The 16,915-nt window shown below is 46.0% G+C and overlaps 2 protein-coding genes across 10 annotated transcripts in view; one reads left to right on the top strand and one right to left on the bottom strand.

Moving 5' to 3' along the window:
* RRP7A (ribosomal RNA processing 7 homolog A) lies at positions 1 to 16,704 on the top strand. Of its 3 annotated transcripts, none has more exons than XM_083400341.1 (8): positions 1 to 169; positions 1,120 to 1,262; positions 2,870 to 2,995; positions 3,642 to 3,765; positions 5,595 to 5,692; positions 6,545 to 6,743; positions 7,673 to 7,799; positions 14,203 to 16,704. In XM_083400341.1, exons 1-7 carry the CDS (start codon positions 106 to 108, stop codon positions 7,756 to 7,758), a joined length of 840 nt encoding a protein of 279 aa, XP_083256467.1. In that variant the 5' UTR covers positions 1 to 105; the 3' UTR covers positions 7,759 to 7,799; positions 14,203 to 16,704. The 3 variants fall into 3 exon arrangements, with proteins under 3 accessions (XP_083256467.1, XP_083256466.1, XP_083256468.1); XM_083400340.1 differs by having other exon boundaries at positions 11,015 to 14,817; XM_083400342.1 differs by having other exon boundaries at positions 11,588 to 14,817.
* Positions 9,038 to 16,915, bottom strand: part of SERHL2 (serine hydrolase like 2) — a 23,465-nt gene continuing 15,587 nt past the window's right edge. For 3 of the 7 annotated variants that reach the window (XM_083400326.1, XM_083400325.1, XM_083400323.1), the window contains exons 7-13: positions 14,621 to 14,704; positions 14,309 to 14,421; positions 13,440 to 13,519; positions 12,264 to 12,298; positions 11,629 to 11,705; positions 10,389 to 10,482; positions 9,038 to 9,564 (exon numbers count right to left, since the gene is read on the bottom strand). In XM_083400326.1, coding sequence (XP_083256452.1) covers positions 9,445 to 9,564; positions 10,389 to 10,482; positions 11,629 to 11,705; positions 12,264 to 12,298; positions 13,440 to 13,519; positions 14,309 to 14,421; positions 14,621 to 14,704 — 603 coding nt within the window. In that variant the 3' untranslated portion in view covers positions 9,038 to 9,444. The remainder of the gene's footprint in view (positions 9,565 to 10,388; positions 10,483 to 11,628; positions 11,706 to 12,263; positions 12,299 to 13,439; positions 13,520 to 14,308; positions 14,422 to 14,620; positions 14,705 to 16,915) is intronic. The other 4 variants (XM_083400328.1, XM_083400327.1, XM_083400324.1 and 1 more) reach the window with 3 other exon arrangements.

The raw sequence follows: 16,915 nt of genomic DNA on the forward strand, positions 1-16,915 counted from the left end.
TCACGCTGCCCATCCTGGGGACCCTGAAGAACTACTACTCCCAGAAACCTTTGCGCAGTCCGTCTTGGGCTGCCGGGTGACGTCACTTCCTCCCGGTCCGTTAAGATGGCGCCATCCGAAAGGGCGCGTGGGGAAGGCGTCGAGCCGGCTGCACCCCTCGGCTATGCGGGTGAGCAGACGGGGTTGCCGGCATAGCGGTTCCTCCAGAGCCGCGGGAGGGTCACGGGGGGGGGGCTCGCCACCTTTCAAGGTGCCTGCAAGGCTCTTCTCTGGACCTGCAGGGCAACCTCCCAGCTTGCCCGGGCTCGCTCTCGGTGCTGCCGGGCTCCCCGGGCTGCAGCCGCCCTGCCTTCCGCAAGGAAAACCGCACTCGCCATAGCTCAGGCGTTTCTGCAAGATTCTTGCCACTAAGGCACGAATCCCGGTGAGGCGGCGACGCAGAGTTATGTATTCGGAGAGCATTATTGATGTATGTTTGTTCCTCCTATGGGGAGCTCCGTATAGAGAAATTTGGATAAATTATGGAGAGAAATTCGACACTTTATTCATTGGATATGTGACTAGGCAACAGGTTCTCACACCGCTGTCCCCTGTCCCCCCAAAAAGTAGCGTTAAACAAGAGTGTTTGTTCTTTCTAATTCGCTTCACGTGAAGGCGTGTTTTTTTTATAGTTTTTGAAGGTTTTAAAGCACAACCATACTGCATGCAAGTTGATCGGCCAGGACGTTTCTGCACATGTAGCTTACCTTTGGATTTGATGGGGGGGGGGATAGGGTCAGGATCTGAAGGAGAAATCTTAACAAATGGCCTTTTGCTGCAAAATGAGTGGTGCTTTGTATGTGGGATTTTGGGTTGGGCAACCAAACTATCCTCTGCCCCATCTCTGGTCTCCCAGGCCCTAGTCCAACTTTCCACACCATGTGGTGGGGTGCATGTTTTTTAGCTCCAGTCACCCACACTCACTGTAACTTTGCCCCATTCACTTGTAGACATACCAATAAACAGACATTTCTAAAAGACATTGGCTGGGTAACATGATTAGTGTCTGCAGGCTGTTGTCTTTGATGTATCAAAGTGTCCTCCAGGTTATAGTTATTTGCTCCACAATTTTTCTTTTAGCTATTCCAGTTAAGTTCTCTGAAGAGCATCATTTCCCTCACTACCTCTATGTAAAGGAGCACAAAGTCAGGGAGGACACGGATGTGAAGAGGCCTCAAAACCGCACACTTTTTGTCTTGAATGTTCCCCCATATTGTACAAAGGTGAGTTTATTGGGGGGGGTTATATGAGGGCCCCAGCGACCTGTAAACTTGGGACAGCCAAGAAGAGAAATATTGATACAGTGGTACCTCTACTTACGGATGCGATCTGTTCCGGGGTGCCATTTGCACCCCCAAAAGTCCGTAAGTAGAGCACCGCTTCTGTGTGTGTGTGTGTGTGTGTGTGATGTGATGTGATAGAGCGCTCCTGTGCATGCAAGAAGCTTGCAGATCGCTCTTGCGCGAAGCAGCGAACCCAAAAGTAAACACTTCTGGGTTTGCCGTGCTTGTAACCAGAAAAAAACGCAAGGTGAAGCAAACGCAACTCGAGGTATGACTGTATTTAATTTGGAGAGCTGCGGAGAAAATGTAGAAGAGAGAGAATGTGTGTGTTCTTCTGGCTTTTAGAACATGTTTGCTATTTTTAAAAAGTGTATCTCAAAAATAGTAGACGTACACAGCTCATAAGTTATGGGAAGACACTAATCACTGCCTACTGGATTGCATTTGAGTTTCCTGGTCATCCAATCAGTGAACTTCACTATCAATTCACTAAATTACAAGGGACAGCTGCAATATCCTAGTTGTCCGGTGTTCTTAAAATACAGGCTACATGAGTATCTGCATAGAAGATTGTAGCTACTGGCCAGCAGCTGGTTGTTAGATGTAAATGACTAGGTAGGGTATGACTGAAGAAGCTGCCTCATACCTAGTCAGACTGTTTGTTCTATCTAGCTCAGAAATTTATTGCTATGTAGCTCTCAAGAGTTTCAGATGGGACATTCCCAGCCATACCTGGAGATGGGAATAGCTAGAGATCAATGGGATGAAAAAGAGGGAGAAGATGAAGCTTATGTGAAAGAATTAGAATTGCTTTGAAGAAGACAGTTATGTTAGGATATTAGAACTCTTATTAACTATTCGGTACTTATGCTGAATATTATGTTCTATAATTAATATACGTTGAGATACAACTAACTATAAGCCACCCAAACACAGATTTAACTATCTTTGTTAGTATATCTCACCCATCATATCTTGTGTGGTCAATTAAGCATGCAGAGGGGACTTGGGGAACCTTTGGCTCTCCTGATATTGTTGGACTACAACTCCCCTCATCCCATTCTGGTGGGGATTGATGGGAAGTCTGTACACTGCAGACTAACTGTGTGAATTACCAAGTGACCTACAGGGACCAGTGCCTTGTAGAGGAACCCTGAAATGTAAATTAATGTTTAATTAATATGTGAATCAACAAGATTGGTAACTCTTCTTAGTTTCCTGTTCCTCTATTATTATTATTATTATTATTATTATTATTATTATTATTACTTTTGCGCCAAGGAAATGCCTAGGGTAAGAAATGGTAGCAAGCCCAAGTCCTGAAAGGAAAGGGGCAGAGCAGGACATGCTGTCAAGGGCATTAAAAGGTGGGGGGCGGTTTTCAGCCATGAAGTGCCAAAGGACCAAGTACAGATATTAGAGAGGTAACTAATAATAATACAAGTATTAGAGAGGTGAGATGATGAGGGGAAATAATGGGGGGTGATTTCAGGAAATGTCCCGCTTATAGGCATGAATTGTCCTGAATTTCATTTTGTTGCTTGAAGGAATGTTTGTCCAGGCTGTTCTCGAGCTGCGGTTCTGTACGCTCCGTGGAGATGTGTGACAAGCCAAGTCTGGGAGAAAAGAAAGAAATGCCCAAGACGAAGTTTTTCAACACAGAAGCACTCCAGGTAAGTCTTGAACCCTTGAGCAAGGGTGGAATTTGGAGAGGTGGGTGGGAATGAAGCATTTTGGGGGTGGGGAGAAGCACTCTTAAGAAAAGGACCAGAGCTAAGGCTTGACTCCCTGTTACAGCAGCTTGGACTTCATTCCCTGCAAGTTCAGCCAGCCTTGCAATTTGACGTCTGCCTGTGTGTCAGGCAAAAAGGCTGCTACTTTAACAGTACCAAACTGCACTGTGGAGTTTGAACGTACCCTCTCCCCTTTCCCAAGCAATATAGTGCGGAAAAGGCTTTCATCAAGGGGTGGAGGAAGGAAAGCAGGCAGTGCACACGGCATGTTTCGTGGGTGAGCGTTCAGTTCTGGAGGCTGTGCACATCCCTCTTTGCCTCTTCCATGTTTAAAAACCCAGCAGCACACATGCAGCTGGACCCAGAGCTGAACCTCAGAGGCAGCATGTAGGGCTGGCTCTCTTTTTTCATGTAAAAAGAGATGAGGGAAGGGAGAGGAAGCATGACGAAGCCAGGGGAAAGAGCAACAGGGATGTGTTTTCCCCCTTGAGTGGGTGTTTCAGTGGCTGGCTAAACCTCTCATTCTTCGGATTGTATGTGAGTGAAAACAGACCCAGTCCATAATCATGAGCTTCTTGCTTTATAGGGGTTCAAGATTGCTTATGTTGTGTTCAAGAGTCCTGCTGGGGTGCAGGCTGCCAAGTCCTTATCAACAAAAGACCCCCTGGTGATATCTTCCAAAAGGCACCCTGTGCAAACGGGCATTCACAGTAAGTGAACCACAAATGCTTTGAAATTCCCTCTTTCTTCCTGGGCTGACCTTCAGGTGTGTAAGGATTTAGTTTGTGGCTGGTGGAGAAATGTGAGTGTTGTACAGGCTGGGCAGACCAGGCTTCAACTCCCCATATGGCCATGATGCTCACTTGGCAAATTTCTCTCTCAGCCTAACAATCCCCATGAGAGCTGCTGTTCAATAACATTTGGGGCGAGAGTAGGGTGGGGAAGAGCTACCCTGAGCTCCTTCGTGAAAGAAGGGGACAGAAATAGAATACTGGTATACCAGCCAGTGTACACCACTTAGAGGGGACTGTGAATAAGGAGTATACAAATTCTTTAATTTAACAAAATTAGGTGTTCACCTCTTAACGAGATTCTATTTACCCATCCTTTATTACTTTTGCATTCCCCAGGCACCTCATTCACCTTGACTAGGCAGGGCACCTTGTCTCACTCAAATGCAAAGCTGCTACCAGAGGACTCCCCACGTCTTCCATTTCCATCTACAACCATTATCAATCTTGGTAGAACATAGGCTTTCCCCAGCCTCTGTGCTGTATAGTCAGACTGCCTTTGATTTGTTAAAAGAAGAGAATGTAGAGCCACTCCCTGATCCATCTCCTGTCCTGTGACATTGTCTTATAGTAGGGGTGTCTAACCTTTTTTGGCCACCTTCAAGGTTCACCACCTCCCTGAGGGCTACATACTGGCTGTGAGTTTCAACAATGTATGTGCATGTGTGTTTGCACCCTCTATTCGTACAACACTTATGCAGGCCACACACACTCACCCCACTAGACATGCAGTCACTCAGCACTTAGCACAGAGAAAGAGAGAGAAGAAAGCAAGCATTTCCAGTCCTCTCCAGTCCATCACTGGAGTGAAGGTGGGGGAAACGCTGCCTGTTACTCTTAAAGAGCAGGCAGAGGGTTTTATCCATGATCTCAGCACAGTGGTGCTTGGCTCTAAGCTCACAGATAAATGATCCCTCTGCCTGGTCTTTAGAGAGGATTGTCTCTCTCCATCTCAGATTGCTCTCTAAGGATCAGGCAGAGGGCTTTATCTGTCAACCAGATCAGTGGACAAAGAGCAGGGGCTGGTGGATCACTTCCTGCAGCTTGCTAGGCTAGATCTGGGCAGCAGGTTAGCCCCCGTTTTATAGCAGTCAAGGACAGCACTTCCTGTGAAGCACACATTAAAGTAGCAGCAGCATCTCCCAACTTAAATGTACTGTGGCATGGAAGGAATCTCCTTTTCCAGAGTACAGGGGCAACCTCAGACTATAGGGGAAACTGGGCCTTGTTATAACAATAGGATTGATTTCAATAGGCATTTGGCCAATTAATATCCTATTAAATGTATCTGTGGGAAGGGGGGTATTGTTTTGTTGTTTTGGTTTAACTACTTGTGTTTTATCTTTTATTTTATTCTATGAACTGCCCTGGGATCTCTTGATGAAGGGCGGTATATAAATTAAGTAAATAAATAGCCAAGCAGCAAGTGGTTTGTGCAGTGATATTTGGTATTTCTTAACCGTAGGTGCCTCTAGTAGGAACTGTCAGGCACCTGCCAGCAAACCACTGCTCATTGACCTGAGAGAACAGGGTTTGCCATCACAGATAGGCATTCAAGTCCAGCATGCTGTCATTCTTAGAAGTAGCAGTAATTGAAATTTGATCTTGTTGTCCCCCACCGTTGAGTCCTTGGTTTCAATTGTATTAAGGGGGCCTCTAAAGTTTCCAAAATTGTGTTTTGTTCTTCTGTTGTCTTGAACATTTTTTGCACTGCAAACTGATTTATTATTTGTTTGTTTTTATCTCAGAATGGATTGCTAGATATGCAGCTTCAGTTGTGGATCCTGCTGAGCTGAAGACAGAAGTGGATGCTTTCATGCAGGCCTATGACAAGAAGGTTGCAAAGGTATGCATTGCTGAAAATATAATGGTATTAGCCAAGGATGCCCTTCCCTTGAAGGGTCCTTTGGATTCAGCATCACCTGTCTGGGTTATGATCAGCATTGACTGGGTAGAGACCCAGTGTGGTGTAGTGATTAGAGAAGACTAGCGTTTACATACTCAGCCATGAAGTTCACCTGGCGTCTTGGGCCACTCATCAGCTGATGAGTTGGGAACAGGGTGTGCAGCCAATGCCAGAGTCAACCTTGTTCTCCACCAGTGATGTCAGCTGATGGGTGGGCATGCTTTGAAGGAAAAGACCTTGTGAGACAAATTGGACCCCCTGGTGGGCCAAGATTTGTCTGTTGGCTGGAGGTTCCCCACCTCTGGGGTGAATCTAGAATTGAAATGTTGAATGGAACACATTGTCTATATTTTTGGGTTGCTGATAACACAATCCTGCTTTCTTCAGAAAGCCCTTTTCACATGGCAAAAGGCTTTGCACTGGGCTCTTCTGCTCCAGGGCTGTGAAGTTGGGCAGGGCACCTTCTGAAATTATAAACAGCATTTCTGAGCTCGGGTAGGGCTGGGTGATGTATCAATATATTGTCCAAAACTGGTTTGAAGCCCATATTGTGATACTGGTTTCATAGTTTTTGACCTGGCAATATATTGCGAGTGAGTGAGTGTGTAAAAATCACAATGAGGGGGAAACAGTGAAGCTAGCCAATGCCTTAATAGCCATCCTTATTTCAGACATTGTGATATATTGGTATATAGTGGTGTTGATATATTGCCCAGCCTTACTCAGGGGAAGCTGTGAGCTTAAAGCAGCCTCTCCTGACCAGGCTTGAGATTGCTCTTTTTATTGACGCAGGAAGAAGCCAAAGCTGAGAAGGAAGATGGCATCCCGGATGAGGAAGGGTGGGTGAAGGTGACAAGGAAAGGTCGAAGGCCTGGGCTCCCTCGGACAGAAGCCGCCAACTTGCGGGCGCTGGAGAGGGAGAAGCGCAAAAGGGCACGCAAGGAGCTGCTCAATTTCTATGCTTGGCAGCATCGTGAGACCAAGAGGGAACGTGAGTCATTTTCTCTTCATCTGCTCTCTCAATTCTGTGGAATATTTGACGCAAGAGAATGACATCTAATTTGAATAGCATACCGTATTTACAGGAATCTAATGCGCACCTCAATTTTCTAAATCTTGAAACCAAAAATAATGGCGCCATTATATCTAACACGCATCCTAATTTTTGCAATGTAAGGAAAAGGTAAAGGGACCCCTGACCATTAGGTCCAGTCGTGACCAACTCTGGGTTTGCGGCGCTCATCTCGCTTTATTGGCTAAGGGAGCCGGCGTACAGCTTCCGGGTCATGTGGCCAGCATGACTAAGCCGCTTCTGGCAAACCAGAGCAGTGCATGGAAACGTCGTTTAACTTCCCGCCGGAGCGGTACCTATTTATCTACTTGCACTTTGACATGCTTTTGAACTGCTAGGTGGGCAGGAGAAGGGACCGAGCAACGGGAGCTCACCCCATCGCGGGGATTCGAACCGCCGACCTTCTGATCGGCAAGTCCTAGGCTCAGTGGTTTAACCCACAGCGCCACCCGCATCCCTAATTTTTGCAATGTACTTTGGCCCAAAAGTGTGCATTACATTCGAGTAAATATGGTATTCTTTGCCAGCTTGAATTTTGGTGAAAATGTAGGAACATCTGAAGGAGTTTAGTTGCTGTTTTCTGACCAGGTAAGATTGTCAGGTGTTTTGTGGAAGGGCAGATTTTTAGCTTCCAGCATCTTCTGAATGTTTTTATTTCATGAGTAGCATGTTCTCATTACTGTGCTTTGTCAGGAGACGTCTGCAAACTTTGCCACCTTTAGGCATCAAACCATCTCAGAACCTGGACAGTGGGGAAAGTTAACTCAAATATGCTAGAGGAGTTTTTTCCTGCTGTGACACTGGTTCTTTCTCTGCTTTATCCAATCTCTCCTTTGTGTGTTTTTCAGACATAGCTCAACTGAGGAGGAAGTTTGAAGAGGACAAGCAGAAAATTGCTCTCCTGCGGGCGCAGCGGAAGTTTCGGCCCTACTGAGTTGCAGATCTACAGCTATTCTGAAAAGAACAGCAGCCACAGTAAGAAGTTCATTGCTGGGATAGTTTTGACTTTTTCTCCTTTCCCCTCTAATATCTCCTGGAGTGTGATGGATGCAGCAGACGATGAGGGTTTGGAAATGAAATCATCTTGTTTGCTATGAACTGACAGTTCATAAGCTGCCTTCTTCCCCTGTGAGGAATTCTAAGGCTGCTGTTCATATGAAACAGACATGTAAATATTTGTTTTTATATTTGTGATATACCGTATTTTTTGCTCTAAGATGCACAAGACCATAAGACGCACCTAGTTTTTGGAAGAGGAAAACAAGAGAAAAAAAATCTGAATCCCTTAAGCCAGGACAGCTAGTGGGATCGCTGTGCTGCGATCCTGCTGGCTGTCCTGGCTTCTGGCTTAGCCGCGCGCAGCCTCTCCCGGGCAAGGGGAGCCTTCATCCCCGGCCCATGCACTGAGCAGAGCCTCCCGCCTGCATTCGATCCATAAGACGCTCACACATTTCCCCTTACTTTTTAGGAGGGGGAAAGTGCGTCTTAAAGAGCGAAAAATACGGTACATCAGGTTTCTTGTTCTCGTCGTCTTCACCAATACACGACTTCTATGTAGGAATTTTTACTGGACAATTTGTGTGCCACACAACCTGTCAAAGAGCAGCTGCTTCCCTAGCTTGTACAACCTTGCATCTCTCCTGTAAATATCTATGCTATGGATGCAAGCGGCACCTTGGAAAAGCAGACCTGTCAGAGGCTTATTTTGTGAAGCCAAAAAGAACATCTCAGTAAAATTTCTCCTCCTCTATTAGTCCCCTCAATCTGTATCATCAAACAAATTCTTTTGAGAGATTTAAACTGTTTAGAGCATGGGTTGGTAAACTAAGGCCCGCAGGCCAGATCAGGCCCAATTGCCTTCTAAATCCAGCCCACAGATGATCCAGGAATCGCTGCGTGCATTGCCAGCGCACAAGTTCTTCCCTTCTCCCTTCCACGGCAGCGGCAGCGCTTCCTCCCTCCCTCCTGGCTTCTCCCCGCCCTGCCTAGAGGAGGAGGAAGGGGGCTGGGCTTTGTTGGTGCCAGCCCTTCTCCAGAGCCCTTTTGTGCACCCCTCATCGTCCCTCATTCATTTTTTTTTCTTTCCAAAATATAGTCCGCCCCCCCCCCACAAGGTCTGAGGGACAGTGAACCAGCCCCCTGCTGATAAAGTTTGAGGACCCCTGGTTTAGAGGAATTTAAAATTGTATGAGGAAAGAAGTACAAGTGCAGGCTGTAACAAACTTCGTTTTAATACCTAAACTAGCATGAGTGGCTAAAATGTTTCCTTCACTGAACTAACAGTTGTTACCTAGTTAGAACACCTGGCTCTGGCCCAGAAAATCATAATCCAGTACATGAATTAACATTTTAAGATAAATCCACTCACCCACCATATCTGTAACTGGACTAAGGCACTCATGAAGAACTGAATCTGACTGAGCCGTTCAGTAGAAACAGAACAAAGAATTGTTCATGCTAAAGGTCTGTGCAAGCTGTCCCCACTGCGCCACAAGGTAGTTGTGCAAGATACCCTGCAGGTGCCACGGCATCCTCCTCACTTAAAGCAGGACTGAATCTTTCTAAGGCATCCATCTGTTCTCTAGGAAGGGTTAGTCATGATTATGTAGGTAGGCACTGCTTATAGGCTGGCTCTGGGTTTCTGGTCCTTATTTAAGAAGGTGTTGATGATCCCGGCCACAACTTGGGGCTCATTCAGGTGGACAAAATGATTGCCAGCAACTTCCACAAATTGGTAACGCTAAGAATAAGGGAGATACAGTGAGAGATGGACCATGGGAAAGAAAAGTCAGACATATGTAACAATGAAACTTAACATTAAATGCTAGGAGTAGAGAGTTATAATAGGGAGGCTGGATTAGCCCATCCAGAAGCATCTACAACTGGCAGCGAAAGGGTCAAAAGCAATTCAGTAGTTTCATTGAACACAACCACACCTGTGTTCAGTGTGGGCTTAAAGACAAACTCACATTTCACTGACCCCTTCCCCTCCATTTTAGTCCACCTATCCAAGCAGGAGGCTAAATCCTGATCAGCCAAGGCAAACAAAAATAATGGTGCATTTGGGGAGCATTGGCAGAGCACGGGAGACATCCCTTCCATTGCCTATGCCAGGCACCCCTAACCTTCAGCCTACAACTCCCATGATCCCTAGCTAACAGGACCAGTGGTCAGGGATGATGGGAATTGTAGTCCAAAACTTCTGGAGGGCTGAAGTTTGGGGATGGCTGGCCTATGCGCCTTTCATTCCCCCTTTCCTGACATTTTTACAATCTCCACACAAGGGATTTTGACAGTTGAGTGGAACAACCTGCCTGTCAATCATGTGGCATCAAGGTTGGCCAGCAGGAAGAGGCCAGAGGTTCCCCAGGCCTACTACAGCCCCTTAAGCCTATCTCATAACTGGGGGGGGGGTCTATCCAGCTGTACCCCTACTGCCTCCTTTGCCACCTCCCTCTCCCCACTGAATACATGGAAACCCCAAGCGAGAAAAGCAACTGCCCAGCAAAGACAATGCAAAACAGCTCAGAACAAGTTTGTGTTCCCCTCAGGACTTGCACTCACCTCTTTTAGGCTGGTCTTGAATGCTTCCTCAAGTGGCTCTACAAAGTATGGGACGCTACCTTTAGGAGGATTGGTAAAAATCCCATTTTCTGCTCTAGAATAAAACAATCAGCTCTTACTTCTGGTTGCACATAAGAACACAAAGTTCAAATCCTCTGCATGATAGAATTTTCCAAGAAATAGAAGAGGGTGCTGGATATTGCATTAGCTTTGTGGATAACCTGAACTGATCCTTCTCACTTGTACCATTGAAAAAAGGATAGAATAGATTTGGGGTATATAGGGTGTTACGGTAGGGAAAGCACTTCTGGGGTAGTTTGTTCACCTTTGGTCCCCCCCACCCTGCACTCTGCTCTCATCTGGGCCACCTAGAAGCTATCAGCATGCAGCAGTGGCCACAGTCCAGAAACAGGCTGGCTAAATCAGGTGAGTTAAGTTGCTGGGTCTCAAATCCTCAGCGAGTCAGGGACTTCGCCTGCATGTGGACAGGCTCTGGCAGATTGAGCAGATGAGACCAATAGTGGGTCCACCAGCGAGAAGTGAGAGGCAGGTAGGGCTTGTCAACCTGGAAAGGGAGCCATCTGGGAGAGGGGAAAAACTGATCCTAAACCTCCGTTGCCTTGCAGAATATCTTCTGGAGAAGAACAGGCTAAGGAGTAAACCCTGCACAAATCCAGAATGGAGTCCTTAAGACAGCTGGATGGCGCCCTGTACACCTCCTTCTGGCGACTACTGCAGCCAAGCTGGTGGACCACATCAGAGAGGCCGAGAAGGGGGACATCATCTGGGCAGCCCAGAACCTCCTTACACTGCCCAGGGTTGTGCCACGGGAAGGTCACTTAAGTGTTGCTAATGCAGCCGTTTGACTTCACCCCGGAGGTGCACTGCATTGCCCCTCAAGACAGACGGATGCCAACAACAAACTAGATTGGCTAAGCTGGTATTTAGCACAACCTCAATATATTTTCATGATTTTTAAAGCAGCGATGCTCCGCGGACCCAGATGGAAGTAGGCCTACTGAAAATAGTTGGAAGTAAACATGCGTAAGACTGCACTGCACTTGGAATACTACTCTGCAACTACTCTGTAGTTTACAGGAGTGCTCTAAGGAGGACTGATTCAGTCTTATGCTTGGGGCTGATCAGTGAAGCAATCCATTTTTCTTCATTCTCTGCCCCTGCCTCTCTTTTTCTCTCAGGCAGATCTACTAGGCACTGGTTACATCTGCATGTCACTTACCTGATCATCAGTATATCAGCCTCGATTTTCTTCAGGATGTGGCAACATTGATCCAGAGACACAAAACTGTGGTTCTGCTACATATGATATAAAATGACAAATAAGGAACATAACTCATCTAGTCCATTTGACTGGCTTAGCACACAAGGGGTTTCTTCTATGCTGCCCCTTTATGCTGTGCTGGGGGAGAGAAAGTGGAGCAGGTCACCCCACTTTACCCTCTGTTGCCAATCAATGGGCAGGGGGGCAATAGGAGGTGCTCCACAAATGGCATTGTTCATGGCAATACCTGGCCACAGGTCAACAGTCTTTTGGTCCTAAGGGGATTCACAGGAGACCCATTGAAACTGAAATACCAGTTGTCTACAAAAATGCTTTCCATCAGAAAAGCCATGTGGAGTTAGCCAGAGATAGGTGGAAATTAAATATTCCCGTGTTCTGCAATCTAGCCAACAAAGGCTCTCACTGCAACTTTTGTGACAAATGAGGAAACTAAGGTTAGAGGACCAACATTAACAAAGCTAGCCCATGCATAAGCAGGGCTTTGAGCAAGGACCATTTGTGTACCTCCAACACCCTTTGGGTGGATAAAAAATACAGGGGGAAACATTCAACAAAACTAGATCAGAACTTACCACAAGGACCCTTAAATCTCTGTTATAAACCAAACCTAGAGAAAGAGAAGAATCACATCTCACATTTTGTACAACTTGTTTTTCTCCAAACTTTCCCCTGGCTTCTTTCTCTTAACACAGCTGGGGGGGGGGAAGGAAGTTATTCTCTAAATGGTAAGTTTAACTGGTTGCCACAATTAAAACTTAAATACCTGGAAAGAGGACTGCACAGTGTTCTGTAAGAGGATGCACAACTCCTAAAAGACCAGGTTTATATTGGTGGGGGCAGGGGGGTGTCTCCTGGATACTATCTATGGAAGCCTCACAGGTGGTGTTGGTGACTAAGAGTGCCTTTTAGCAGCTTAGGTTGTTTCTGCAGAAAGTGGACTGTGGCGCATGCCCTGGTTACAGCCAGACTGGACTGTATGGGGCTGCCTTTATTTAAACATGGTCTGGAAACTTCAGCTGGTACAGAATGCGGCACTAGGGTGTTTGTGGACAACAGGCACTCGGAGCATATAGCACATATTCCATTTCAGCTGCATTAGCTGCCTGTTTGTTTCCAGCTCTGTGTAAATTGCTGGTGGTAAAAAGTAAAGCCCTAAACTGTTTGGACAAGGTTATTTGAAGATGGGCCTTAAGAATGGCCTCGCAAGGACCCTCTCAGAGATTGTGGCCAAAATCCATCAGACTGCCAAACCCTCAAGACTGACCTTTTCAGCGCCTAAGAACTCCCTTCCACAAGTAGCACCTCTGGACTGAAAAGGGGTTTAACTTAGACCTTAGTAAACTTCTTAATTTCAAACTGCTGCTGTTTTTAAATTCTGTAATTTGTTTGCTTTATTTGTATAGCTTTTATGGTTTCAACAATCCCTTCATAAATTGCCTTGGAAGGCAGCATGTCAGTACTATCATACAAACAAGATCAGTTCTGAATATTTAGTCACAGAATGCGCCACCGATTGTGCTAGATCATTTTAGATCTTCAGGCAGAGTCAGACCACTGGGCCAGCTAGCCACTAGTGCAATGGGCAGCAGGTCTCTAGTGTCTCACACAAGACTGCAACAGTCCCCTGGCACCAAAGATGCCAGCTATTAAACCTGAGACCTCGCATGTGCTCTGCCACCAAGCTCTGCTCCCCTAATTGAAGGTTCTGTGAAACACAACCGGCATCTCTTTGTATCTCAGCCTCTTACCTCCTGCCACCTCAGAAGCCCCTCGCTCCAGCAGCACCTTAGCACTCTCTTCTGTTAGCTGACTGTTTGCTTCCATTAACCTAGGCAAGTCAAGCAGAAACATGTACAATTTTGTCAGTAAGATGCAAGCAAGAACTGCATTCTTAGTAATGCCACCACCAACTAATCCCTCATCTTATCAAATGTTACCCAGCCACATTTGTCCATCCTGAATCTATATTCAGCTCTTGTACAACATTGATGGCTTGTACACTTCAGAAAGCATTCAATGGTGATGCCATCAAACAGGACCCCAGACCTGGCAAATCACTGATATGAACCAGGGACACCAATTATGTTCCTTTTTGGGGGTGACGAAAAAAGTGGGTGGTATTCAACCAAGTTTTACTCAAGAGTGGAACCACTGAAATTAACAAACACAACTAAGTTAGGTTTGGGAAGGCATTTTAGCCAAGTACCTAAGTTCTGAGCACCATTTCCTTGGTTGTCTTTTTTTCTCCATTCTAAGATCTTGGTTTTGATTCTGCAAGGGAGCCAGTATGATGCAGTGGTCAGAGTGTTGGAGACAAGGGTTCAAATCCTCACTCCGCTATGAAGCTCACTGGGTGACCTTAGGCCAGTCACTGCCTCTCAGCAATAACCTCCCCTCACAGGGTTGTGGGCATTAAATGAGCAGGAGGAAAATCATGCACGCCATCTCAAATTCTTTGGAGAAAAAGGCGGGATATAAATGCAATAAATAAAAGAACATTTCCTTTTTCAGAATAATGGATTTGGAAAGAGGCGGCTATGGCTGGCAGGACAGACCTTGCTGTACCCCCAGGGACAAAACACCGAACGGCTGCCAGAGACCAAAGAAGGGAACTCACCTCTGAAGGGCTGCCTCAGGACTGCGTACTTTGGGGGAATGGTACTTGCTGGTCTCAAAATTCAGGAGTTCCTCAATTACCTCCCGCTGGGACTTGCAAATCTTCTCCAATTCCTATAAATCAGACGTAGTCAGCTGCTTTCAGAATTCTGTTACACCCAAAGCCCCTCACAAGGTATACAAAACAACAACATTAGTATTAGCTTCTTGGGAAGGTAAGACAAAAGTAAAGGAATTAAAAGGGTTAGCTCTTTCTATGCACTCTGACACCACTAGGCCTGACTTCCAATGCCATGCTGCCTTCCAACCTCACCTCTAAACGTGAGAAAGCATCTCTAGGGGTGAACAGCAATCTCGGCTTCTTTTCTGTATGTAATCCCGGGCCCCTTTGATAACCCTGCCAACAAGAGAGCCAACAAACAATAACAGAGCCTGGGCAGTGGCTTTTGTGGGAGGAAATCCTCCTAGGAACGAGAGCCAATTAAATTCCCTGAAATTCACACACAAAAACGTGTTCTGATTAAGCTCATGTCATTCTGTGCAACCAGTAAACATTGGACAGGACTAGGGCTGGGCGGTATATCAATATATCATCCCAAATCAGTTTGAAGTCCATATTGTGATATTGGTTTCATAATCTTTGACCTGGCAATATATCGCAAATCATGATGTGTGTGTAAAAGTCACCTTGTAGGAAAAACTGAAGCCAGTCAATGCCTCTACACAGTTCAACCCTTATTTAGCTCATGACATATCCCAATGTTGAAAACCAGATATCGCCCAGCCTTAGACAAAACAATGCTGTATTAGTATAATAGACCTCTTAGAGATCCCTGAGTTATAGATCAAATTCTTTGTATCCCATCACTGGCACATGCAGTTGCTAATTTTGGGAGAGAAAAGTTTTTTGTCCACACATTTTGACTGACTCCAATATTGCCATGAGAGCTGGGTTAAATCACATCCCAGAAACTTAAGCATGCAAGGGAGGGAAGTTTGCCTTTCACCCACTGCCTCTACAATTGCAAGAAATACTTTCCAGCTGGAAAAAAAATCACTTAAATTTTAATTAAATGTTTCTTTTATATATTGCCCTGCCTCTCTCCCAGTGCAGGAGCCAAGATGGTTCTCAGGACATATGAAAACAGATTTACTTATCTATTTTCTGATTAAAGCCAGCACTTAAAAGACATAAAAGTGGCAGTGGTAGAAAAGTCTCATGTGGGGAGTAGCAATCACCTTTCTTGCTCCTTGATGATTTTCAGTAATTAACACACCTCTGGGAATGGCTCTTTTCAAAGTTAATTTATCCACTGGCTGGTTCTAAATCTACACGTGATGCTAAGCCTGAACTGTTGGCTCCTCCCAATAGAATCATAGAATTGTAGAGTGGGAATGAATCCAAAGGGTCGTCTAGTCTAAACTTCTGCAAAGCAGGAATCACAGTAACCACAGACTTCGGTTTCTTTGACAACATATTCAGACCATTGTGCCTCTCTTCTTTGCAAATCTGCCTCATAACTCTGGAAATCTACAGCACTAAAGGAAAGGGGTGTGAGTTCCCTAACAAAAGGGATAATCCACGCGACTACCATACTTTTCCGTGTAGTAGACAAGGTTTCCCCCCTGAAAACAAACATCCAAAAATGGGATGGCGTCTTCTTATCCATAGTGCATTTTGATGGCGTGGGATTTGTTGCTTCCACTAGCCTGTGACAGTCAGCGGTGTTATTAGTGGCTGCAACAAGGGCTGGTGTGGATTTGCTGTTGCTGCGGCTTCTGGCTCCAATGGAATAGCTGATAGGTGGGTTTTGCGCATGCAATACAGGTCTGATGTGTGAGCAATCTCCTCCAGAGACAGTGCGTCCCACATCACCAGCATCTGTGCAGCCGGAGGTGCCCAGCAAGAGCTCGTCGCTTCCCGCAGCCCTGGTATGAGCCATTCCCTCTGTGGGGAGCCGAAGGATAATACAGTAACGAAATGGAGATGATTGCATTCACTGCGCTCTTTGTCCTCTGCCTTCGCCACTTGACTTCACCTCAGCTGTGGCTGCCCGTTGCCCACCGCCTTCATGTTCTTCTCCCTGCACCCTTACCCCCGCTTCCCTCAATAAATAAGAAAGCGTGTGAGCCGCCCCTGTCACCAGCAAGGAAGGCAGGCAGCAGCAGCGCCACCACAGAGCAAGTCAGTCCGTGGTTGGAGGAGGAGGAGAGTACAGAGGGCGGGAGTCACCTCATAGCAAAGCAATGGCATCCTTCCTCCTCGCCTCAGGCTCTGCTGGGTTAAATTGCTGCCTGCCTGCAGGAAACAAGGACAGCAAGAAGAGGGGGAATGAACCAGGGGGAGCCATTTTCTTTAGTTTGCGTCCCCCAAAATAGGGGTCATCTTATAGATGGGGGCGTGTTATACACGGAAAAATACGGTAAGTTGTTTGTGTTTTTTTTGTTTGTTTTTTTTTGGGGGGGGAATCAGGCATTCATTTTAATTAAGCCTATAAATAGTAACAACAGACAGAGGACTTCTGAGACTCAACTTGCAGGACACTTCTAAGCAATTATTTAGAATTAAGTCCCATTAAGTCCAGTACTTCCTTGTAAGCAGGGCTCA

This window comes from Podarcis tiliguerta (assembly GCF_965153285.1).
Source record: "Podarcis tiliguerta genome assembly, chromosome: 10".
Lineage (NCBI taxonomy): Eukaryota > Metazoa > Chordata > Lepidosauria > Squamata > Lacertidae > Podarcis > Podarcis tiliguerta.